Source organism: Plectropomus leopardus, chromosome 6 (genome assembly GCF_008729295.1).
Source record: "Plectropomus leopardus isolate mb chromosome 6, YSFRI_Pleo_2.0, whole genome shotgun sequence".
Lineage (NCBI taxonomy): Eukaryota > Metazoa > Chordata > Actinopteri > Perciformes > Serranidae > Plectropomus > Plectropomus leopardus.
The window spans coordinates 31,170,221-31,181,315 of NC_056468.1; the positions used below are offsets into that span (position 1 = coordinate 31,170,221).

Sequence of the window (11,095 nt, forward strand, 5' to 3'; positions counted from 1 at the left end):
TCAATTTATTCAGAAAAAAGTACCAAGCTTTTAGAATATATTGCATTTTGTGCAAGTTAAGTGCAGTAGTTCTGTGCTTATGTTAGTGTACAATTTTAAACTCCATGTGCATTTTTTTAACTTCTACTTTAAAACATTATTATTTACTATTTCCTTTTGAACATTATTATTGCTAGACACTTTGTATTTTATTTCAGATACTTTATATTTTATTTCATTTCAGACCCTTTGTATTTTTTTGTATTGTTATTTGTGTCAGACCCTTTTTGTATTTTTTGTATTTTTATTTCTTTCAGACACTTTGTATTTTTTTTGTTTCAGACACTTGTATTTTATTTTATTTCAGACCCTTTGTATTTTTTGTATTGTTATTTGTGTCAGACCCTTTGTATTTTTTTTTTTGTATTTTTATTTGTTTCAGACATTTTGTATTTTTTTGTTTCAGACACTTTGTATTTTATTTTATTTCAGACACTGTATTTCTTTTGTTTTGGTTTCAGAAACTTTGTATTTTATTTTATTGTCACTTATTTGATGCTCTGTCCCAAAATCCAATGACATTCAATTTTACAATCACAGAAGACAAAGAAAAGCATTGAAGCTTGATAAACGAGAAGTGAATGTCTGGATTCTTTGCATGAATAATAAATTATTAATAAATTATCATAATAGTTGCTGAATAATTTTCTGGAGATCGAGTAATTATTTAATAATGGGAGCTCTATTTAATTAGCTTTAAAAAGCTACGCAAGAGTATATTTAAAGGATAATTTGCAACTTAGGAGGTTTAAGGCTGAATTACAGTCAAATTACACCATTTTCTTAGACTGTTAGCTGAGTAAACGGCTCCATTTTTACATGCAGATTGCAAGTGATTTCACTCTCAGATCATTATTTGAATATTTAAGAATTCCCCAAATGTTTTATATTGACAACACAGGAAGACTGAGTCAAAAAAAAGAATATTTCATACTCAGATTTAAAAATGACTGAATGTAGATGATTTCAAAAAGGCAAGAAAACCGTCAGTTGTCTCGTGTGTGTGGGATGTTTCGAAAGCCAAAGTGACTCCACCACATTTTTAAACTGGTTCCAGTACAGAGTCGAATTCTTTACCGGGGTAGTCACAGCTGATCTGTTAATGTGTGTTCAGCATAGGGTGGGGATGCACGTAAATCCATAACTTTCGGATGAGCGAAGCCACTCTCACATCACATTTTGTTTAAACAGCTTCATTTACTGAACAAATCTCAATATCAGAGCAACATATTAAGACGCTGTACAAACAAATCAATCATAGAAATAAGCTTACAAAAGTTCAAAACCCTGTTTAAAAAAATAACAAATTAAAAGATGATTACTTTTTTTTAGCTTTTACACCGATTCTGTTCACATTGTCGCTGGGAGTAAATGTTATTTACCTAAAATAAAACATTTATCTAAAAACACCCAATACCTAAAATGTTACAAGATCCGCCGGCTCTTCAGTCTGTGCAGTGTCCTCCTGCTGCTGCGGACTTGTGTCAGCAGTTTCTGCATCCTCATTATCACCTAAAAAAAAAACCAAAAAGGACAATTTGAAATAACAAAAAACTTAATGGCTCATTTACAAACCATTAAATCACTGTAAACTGCTGCGATGAGGTCGTACTCGATGGGATTCGATGTATCTGGACGAGCGTTGTGTGGCGTCCGTTGGTTATCGGAGGCAGCCGGGGAACGGCATCCTGAAAGATCTGCTCGTCGTCTGACTCCACCAGACTCAGCACGTCTCCTCTGTCCTCCTCCATTTGGCTGGAGAGCAGAAATCAAATTGTGATTTTAGAGTGTATCTGCAGGTCAGGGACTATATTATAATAATCTAAGACTGAAGATTTAAAATCTTTGCTGGAAAACGCATCCCAGGAGTTATTTTGCATCTGTGTCCGATTTCCAAATACATTTAGGAGGCATTTGAGAATGTAAAGCATTCATACTTGAAAAGTGACCAAATTAAAAGGTGCCCGCGATCCCTAAAATTCTGTATTTTTCTCAGATGATTGTGGTTTTTGTAGGATTCATTCAATGCAGGACAAAAATCAATCTGATTTATTTTGGTTTTAATGAAAATGCTAAACTGGAGGCTGGTTTAATTTCAAAGTTTGGAAAATTAGGCAAACTTAAAAACATTTAACCAGTCCTTTACTACTGCAGCAGCATTGCATTCTGGTCTATTGAGGCCATAATAAGTGCAGGAATTGGTATTTGGGCTGCTTTATTAAGAAACTCAAAAAATTATGTTTATGCATCAAATCAAATTCATTAAAATTTAGCTTCAATAATATTTTAATCCCTTTAATTTAATGTATAAGGTGTAAAACAGCATGCAGTTTGTATTAGATACGTAAATGTAAGATACTCACCCAAAGCCATTTCCTGAAACAAAATATGGACAAAAAATATAAGAATTACTGGATTTTTATGATTTTGACTTTTTGGCAGTTTTCATGCACAACATTACAGATGCAGTAATGTGAGCAAAAAATGAGCATGACATAGATTAACCTTTTGTGAAAATTGCTTGATTTCCTTCAAAAGCTTGTGAAGATGACAACAAGCTACTTAACAAGAAAAAAAACATTAGCAAGAAACTAGTAAAAAAGTAAGAATATTATCTGAAAATGATTAACAAAAAAAGTAAAAAAACAAAATTGAAAGAACCTTAACAAAGTGTAAAAAAAAAAAACTAAAATAAAATAAAGTGAAATTTCTGTAGCATAATTTTGAATAAATAATTATGAGGATTATAAATATAATTATCTGGACATTATTTATTATTATTTATAAATATTGTATATTTATATAATACAATATATATTTTTGATCATATTTAATTATCCCCCCACAGCTAATTTTCAGGTTATTTTCTTGTCACCTTTTACTATTTTTTTTTTTTTTTTTTTGCAAATTGCAGGAAATTTCTCATTGTCTTTCCCCCCATGTTTTCAAAAGAAAATAAAACCAATTTTCTCAGTCGTCAGAGGTTTAACTGCATGTTAAATGCATCTGAATGCATCACAGGAAAATGATGTTGATCCAGATGTTAAAGGGTTAACTGGAGCAGAGTGATTTTGATGCATGTATTTGTAACTTCTGCGCTCGTTATGCAAATAAATGAGAAGTTACCCAGACAAATCCGGTGTCGGCTGGAGTAAATGGTTTTGGCTACGATTGCGGCCGATCCCACGATCAGCACCGCGATGAAGACGCCGATGATGGCTCCTGTGTACGCAGAGGAGGCTGTCGAGACAAAACACCGCGACAGGAGACGTTTACGGAGCAGTAAAAAGGAGGAGCAGCAGGTTTATCAGCATTCCTCGGGTGCAATACACACCTGCAGCGGCTTATTGTTTAAATCTGCGGTCCATTCATATGTGGTGAGAACTGTATGTTCAACTCTCTGACGTTAAAGCTCTGTTATGTTTACATATTTTACATTTTTTAAAAATATTTTACATGCAATAACCCTCCCTCTCGTCCCTGACTTACTCTTCACGGTCAGGTAGACTTCCAGCACGCGGACGGCGAGGGGGTTCTCGCTGCGGCAGAAATAGACGCCCTCGTCGTCCTTGCTGATGTTGAGGATGGTCAGCGTGAGGACGGGGCCTTGCTCAGACAGGATGTACTTCGAACCTGGAACAATGTAATCCTGCTCGAGCCCTTTCCTCCACGTGGTGTCGGCGGGGGGGATGGACACGGACTCGGTGCAGGTCAGAGTTATGCTGGTCGCCTCCAGCGCCGTCACCATCGGCTCGCCTTCAGGGTACGGAGGCTCTGGGAGAGAGAGAGGGAAAAACATTGAACTGGTTTTGGACAGCAGACATGATTTGTCCAAAGAGTCAGTGCAGTAAGGGTTTTTATTTTTATACTAGTTAGCCGCAGTGGGAGTCAAAACCGTTAATCGACAGACGCACCTCAGAGCTTTATAAACAGCGAGGAATGCAGACGAGCTCATGCAGGCTTATAAAGTGTCACACACTTTGCGTCAACTCGTCCTTTGTGCCGTCCCGCCCTGTGATAACCCTTACACTACTGCGTGACTCACTATCCACACGTCCTGCATGCAGCACTGTGTCCTCAGTGGCACTCCACCGACTGTGTCTCCTTGGCTGTTTCACTTAGCAGCACTCCTTAAAATCTAATTATGAGAACAGAAGTTATGAGATCAAACAAGGAGCTCAGGGTTAAGCTTCAAACGAGAAACAGATCTTATATGTCGTGACTGGAGTTCAGGACATGTGGCCTACAGGGGAGGAGGTTCGTTTGACCAGAGAGTATAGAAATGATTTGGTTTTGGTGTTTGCAGCACTGAAAAACTTCATTTTTAAAACAAAGCAGCAATATTTTCAGAAAGAAAGGACTACATTTACATGAAAACATACGCTGTTTTTCGCCCTTAACTCTGAAAAGACAAAATTCCTCCTGATCCGTTTATGAAACTTAATACTCCACTAAGATTTTCGTTGCCATGCAGCCATACATACTCAGATTAGCTCGCCCTAACATGTCATTTACTGCGTGAAAATACAGAAAAGTGGAACGTCTGGAGCTGCCTGTCATTTTGCTTCTTTGCATCAAAATAGGAGTTTTTCACAGTTTTTCGATTAATTGTCTGGCTGTATGTCAGCTCGGGACAAACACAAACACATTCAGAGACAGATGCAAAAAAATCCAGATAATCAAACCTGTTTTGAAAATTTAAATAATGGACAAAAGTTTCGGAGTCTATTTATTTTTAAAAATGCATTTGGTGCGCAAAGGCTTTGACGGGGACGCTGAAATCTGTGATCCAGTGCCAGATTCCCTCTAAAAATCAGAGTTTTGTGAGTTGTTGAGTGTTTAGGGTTCAGGGGTCGGGGGTCGGGTCATGGACTCAGATGGGTCACAGAATTTGGTGCAACACCTGAAATAAAATCCTTTTGACTTCAGCTGCACTGGGATGGACTCTGAAAACTCAGACTCGAAGCTTCAGGAGTTAAACCAACTCTAAGCCCATTGCTTTCAATTATTTGCATGTCTAAACGCCGCACTGAATAATCTAAAAAAAACTCACTGCAGAACGTTTTTATGTGGAATAATTCTTTGTTTCTACTGAAGCTGCCGTTAAAATGTTTAAATGTTATTTTTTTAATAACTGGGCCGGTGTGGAGACAGAAACCTGGTTATTTTCAACTGCTGGCTGCTGAGAAAATGTTCTTTTTCATAATTTCGATGACCTGGCCCTTTAAATTAAAGCAAGGTGTGATCACTAAGAAAACTGAGTGCAGAAAGCACATAAAAGATTCAGCGGTTGCACGTCTCAGGATTGTTCAGAGGCTCGTTTTTCACCGCGTCATGCTTACTGAGGGTAAACGAACACTGCTTCTCTTTCCCCGCAGCGACCGCCGGGTGCTGGGTCATGCACCTCAGCGTCTCCCCGTCGGCCAGCACGGAGCGGTTCAGCATCACTGACAGGTGGTCCGTCACCTCCGATGCATAAATGTGCCCTTTCCAGCCCGCTCCTTGGTCTCCCTCGTCCTTCCCCCAGCGTAGCGTCGGGGTGGGATACGCTCCGGACCAGGTGCAGTTGAAGTGGATGTGAGAGGCGTCCTGTGCTGGCGCCCACATACACTCAGGGTGTCTGTCCGGGACATCTAGTCAGGACACAAAAAAACATCAGTTAGAAAACAGAAAAAAAAATACAGAAGCATCTGTGTAATCTGACGGCTTTCACCTAAATATCAAGCTTCTTTGGGAGTCTCGTCACTGCACGTGCATTAATTACACGGAGACTGATGATGAAATATGTTAATGTGACTATTTATTATGTGCCTAATATGACGCATGTTTTAGGATGTGATGTTTTGTGATATTTTTTTGTTTCTGTTCTGTTTTATTCTGGATAGAAAAGCCCAAACTGGGACAGCAGGTGCAAATTAGCCTTAGCTAGAAGCCCCACATGCAAAGTTTTCGAACTTGCCACTATGTTTGCTGTAAAATAAACCAATAAATAAAAAATAAAATAAATGCACCTGCCCTTCAGTATTGAAGCATAAAGGATGAAATGAGGGAAAGTAGTAGTAAGCTCATTAATAATTTCTTTTCCCTAAAAGTAGCGATCCTATTTCGTCCTGTATTTTTCACCCTTGTCTTTTAGTAGTCTTAAAATATTATCATCTTTAAACCAAAATGAAATTAACACAAAATATTAAGATTTCTAACAAAAGTGCTAAACGTTGGCCAAAGCAAAATCAAAGTTGTGAGTTTTTTAAAGTATTTTCTAATGTCTTATAGCTGATGTTACGTGCATGTAACCTTGATATTTGTCTTTTTTTTTTTACTATTTAAACTTGATGTAAATATTTACCTTTTTGTCTCCTTTTTTACCATAACTGTTGTTGTATGCACATTATTGATAGGAGTTGGAAAGTACCAAAAGTTATGTTAATTGGCATTGTCCCTATCAAATAAACTGTAATAAATAAATATTTACTGATATTTATGGATAGGACAGCTGAAGATTGACAGGATTAGTGTGCAGCAAAGAGCCACAGGACTCTGCTTATATGTGTCATTCTCTCTACAAGGTGAGTCAGAGGTCACGACCCCACGACAAATTTTTGGATGTTCAACTGGATCTCTCTGACCACTGACTGCAAGGACATAAATACTTTGTTTCTGTTTAGGTATCAGTCATTTTTTTGTAAATTTCAAGAAGCTGTTGGGCTTTCAGAATAAAGTGTCATCTAATCTATACGATGTGTAACCACGAGGCCGTGCATCATCGACAAGCATTTTTTAATAACATTAAAATGTAAATTCATGAAAGACTGGTTGGAGCTTGCCTTCCTGTAAGATAAGTGCAAGTAATTCTCGGAAGTCAGCAAGACCGCAGGAAACTGTGTGTGTGTGTGTGTGTGTGTGTGTGTGTGTGTGTGTGTGTGTGTGTGTGTGTGTGTGTGTGTGTGTTAAGAATTCAGGACGTCCATTCAATGCATTGTTATCTGATGTCCTGCAGATAAAACTTATTTTGATAACAGAAGCCACACAGACGAAATTATTGTAACATCACAGTGAAAACACCACATTGACTTGATATCTTTGTGCTGTCGGTCTGAAAATATTTGCTTGAGCTTTTTTTTTTGACGTTTCTCTCGTCTTTGTCTCTGCTGCTACTGAATGATAACTCAGCTTTTTTTCCGTTGCCTATTTAAATATTTAAAAAAAGTGTGTTATTTTGCACTGTTTGTCAGTCAGTGACTCTGGAGAAAGATTGTGAATATTTGAACTCACCATGCAAACAAATTCACCTCTCCTCCTGTCAGCGTGCTCCTTAACAAGCTAATATCTACTATGTTATTCACATTTCATTACTAAGAAGCTGTAGCTCTTTGCATCATGGACCAGGATGTGGGAGTGTAGCAAATAGTGTTGCGTAGCTCAGGATGAGTCATGTTGTTTCCCATTTAAAGAAAAGTAATTAACAGCTAGATGACTTAGGAGATACTGACACACAGTGTTTTGGGTTAGCATCGCCTACTGCACTTTTAACTCAATCTTTCTATTATGTCTTTGGAAAAAGCCGCTCTGAGAATATGTCATGTACTGAATTAAAATAATGAAGCCTTAATGTAGGTCAATTAATTATCAAGGTAACACTAATAACACTATGCTGATTTTCATCATAATAATTAATTTTGTCCCTTTTTAGGCTTGGGATGAGGTTTACAACTTGGTTATTTCAATGTTAAGGTTAGGTTTTCCTCTCTTTTTATTTATTTTTATTTTAAATAACTGTTTTGAAAGAAGTGTGTTATTACTGAGGTGTTTTGTACACAAAGTTAAGACTGAGGATATTTCTGATTCTGGCCGTTTGGGGAAAATAATTGTGTTTCTGTGTGCATGTTTTGTCATCTTTTTCTTTTCAGATATTCAGCAAATAAAATAGCAATTAAAATAGAAAAAAAGCCTATTATATGTATTTTTTCTTGCTTGTGTTAAGACTTTATTAAACACTGATTTGTTTTGCTGAATTAAAAAAGACAGGTTTGGCATTTTTTGTTGTTGCAACATTTAAATCTTGTAAAGAAAGGTACTGAAAAAAGTGTATTTTGGTATTTTACCCAGGTTTCGACTGACACCTGTACTTAAATATATTTAAAAAAACACTGCTTTATATACATTGCTATACAATATGTATAAAATTAATATTGCTCTTCACTGTTTTCTCATGGCTTGGAAAAAGGTCAACCATTTCCAGCTCCCCTTTCTAAAGTGTAACTCAGTTAATAAAAAAAAAATAAAATAAATACTTTTCTACATCACACTTCAGTTGTATTTGGTCTGGTGGTACTTACAGTAAACTAGCAGCTGTGTGCTCGTGTTGGCTGCCTGATGAGACACGTTGTTGTGGACCCTGCAGCTGTAAAGTCCCTGAGCGCTGGGCTGAATGTCCTCTATCCTGAGGTTGAGCCAGGGTCCGGAGCCTGAAGCCAGCGACTCGTTGCTGGACGAAGCTCCCGTGAAGGTCCAGGTCAGCTGCTGAGACGGGTAGGACGAGCCGGAGCAGTTGAAGGAGACGCTGGAACCCCGATGGACAATGAGTGTCCCGTTGGACAAGGCAGTGGAGGGACTGATTGACACAGCTACATTTTCTGGACCGCCTGAAGAAAGCAGAAGCAGCACTTACAGTTAGCAATTATTTCCACTCTGAATAATCTTTTCTTTTAGAGTTTGTTCTATAAATGTGTAAAAGGAGCAACAGATACTCATCACGGTTTCCTCATACCCGAAAAGACGTCTTCAAACTGCTTTGTTTGTTTAACCGACAGCAAAAAAAACCCCAAAACATTCAGTTTGGGTTTTTTTTTTTAACCTGTTCTTTAACTTATTTTTATTTCCACTCATGGAAACAGACAGTTTAAAATAAAATTACAAGTTATTTGCCATATTACATCCTGTGATGGAAAAGGGGCAGGCAGAAGAAAATCTTATTTTAACAGCCCCATTCTCGAAAATAAATTAACAAATAGAAATAGATGGTCTGTTACTTAGCAATAAATACAATAAAAATGAGAGTAAAAGAAAAGAATCAAAAGCAACTCACCATCAATTAAAAAATTAAATAGAAATGTCATAACCTTAATATCAACATTTAATGACATTTGGTGCTGGCCGGTTAATACAAAATATAAATAAACATTATATATTTACACTTCTGTCAGTTGATTAATTAATAAATGATTTCGCTCTGTACTTAATCATTGATTAATAATGTAAAAAGCAGCTGTAAGTGTTATTTTCCGCTCGTGCCCTGCTCTCCGTCACCCATCACACCTGTAGCCACCTGTTTCCGGGTGTCTGTCATGTTGAAGAACCAGTTTGAGCTCTGGACATTTCTACTGGAAAAGCTGCTTTAAGAAACTGGAGAAAAGTCCCGCTGTGGTCTCGTCGTTACTGGACACATGAGTATTAACTTACTGGCCACTCGCAGCAGGACGCGTGCGTGGAAGATGTTGTTGCCCGGCAGTGTGGAGCTGCACGTGTAGTGCCCTCATCTCCAGGTGTCACCCCCCTGATGCTCAGACTCCCATCATGCAGCACTGAGAGGCGCTCCCCGCCGACAGGTGAGGGGCCAGGTGAGGACTCCCCACCTGCCACGAGCGCTTGTCCGTTTTTCATCCATGTTGTCACAGTCGGTGTTACGTTACCGACGGCGTAACACGGAAGTAGCGCGGTGTCGCCCGGTGCGGCTGTCAGAGCCGTTTCGGTGGAGTCACTCCCCGAAACTGCAGCTGTGAGACACACAGAGAGAGAATGAATCAACGTTAGCCGGATTTACACACTCACCTGTCTCACCTGACCGTGTGTCCACGTCATAAACTCACCTGTCGCACATAAACTCAGGTGTAGAAGCGTTAAAGTCGCGACTATCTTCATGATAACTCCTCCAAATAGCTACATCGCCTTCAAACCGAGTGAACAAAAGAGCTTCACCTCCAAACCTGTCTGACTAGTCCACCTGTGTGAGCCTGTCTGCAGGGCGCAGCGACACACTGGACACCAGTCCGCCCATTATGACACCGCCGCCTCTCAGAGGTGACCAGTCTGACACAGAGTGACTTCTGACTCTTCTTCGCTGCAGATTTGACGGACGTGCTTTGTTTACTAGAGCATGCTGATCCGGAAACTTTGGCACGAATAAACCACACCCTGACCTCACCTGGTTAAAGGGACAGTAACACCTTTTCTTATTCATTATAACATGATGCGTTATTATTATTATTGTGAATAGCTGTAGTAGTGTAGTACTGTAGTGTACTGTTATAGTAGTAGTATATTAGACTAAGTTATTATCATCATCACCATCATCATAAACATTATTAGTATTATTTTTCCCCTTTATTTTTCCTAATTATAATGTATACCTTTTTTAATTGATGAGAAAATACATTCGAATTTTTATATGATAAGAATACTAATAATAAGTATTGTTCGTATTATTAATGTTATTATCCCTTTATTTGTCCACATTATAATTTATTGCTCTTGTCTTGAAATTGTTTAGAAAATACTTTCTTATTTTGTACGAATATCACATACAACATAGAGAATTAATGTGACAAAATTATTTTTATGTGTTCTGAGGCATGAAGAAATGAACCTCTGCAATAAAGAAAATGAAAAAATATTATTGTTATTATTATTATTATTATTATTATTATTATTAATCATCATCATAGTCATCATCATTGATATTATTATCCCTTTGTTTTATATACCTGTATGTTATCAAGAATATACTGGGTAGATGTTCAACTTTTTCTAAGCAGGAAAAGACAAACAATTCAATTGCAGAATAAAGACATTTTTCATGTGTCTCACAAGTCATGAGGTGGAGAGAGACTTTTTTTTAAAATACAAAAATAATTGCTTTTAATATTGGGCAGATTTCACGTCCACCAGAAGAGCTGGGCGGACTCCAGACCAGATTTTGAGCTGTTCTTATAGGGGCTTCACCAATATGGCACCACAATAAAAGGCCTCAAAGACTAAAGATAAGCAGTGTTTTTGATAA

At 37.8% G+C, this 11,095-nt stretch overlaps 1 protein-coding gene across 1 annotated transcript; it reads right to left on the reverse strand.

The window, feature by feature from the left end:
• Window positions 1–1,216: 1,216 nt before the first annotated feature.
• vsig10 (V-set and immunoglobulin domain containing 10) lies at window positions 1,217–10,092 on the reverse strand. Its single transcript, XM_042488234.1, is given in 10 exon segments — window positions 1,217–1,551; window positions 1,652–1,794; window positions 2,403–2,415; window positions 3,166–3,279; window positions 3,529–3,813; window positions 5,382–5,672; window positions 8,376–8,681; window positions 9,499–9,567; window positions 9,570–9,812; window positions 9,906–10,092. Coding segments are annotated over 10 exon segments (1,611 nt in total). The 5' UTR covers window positions 9,958–10,092; the 3' UTR covers window positions 1,217–1,456.
• Window positions 10,093–11,095: the final 1,003 nt, after the last annotated feature.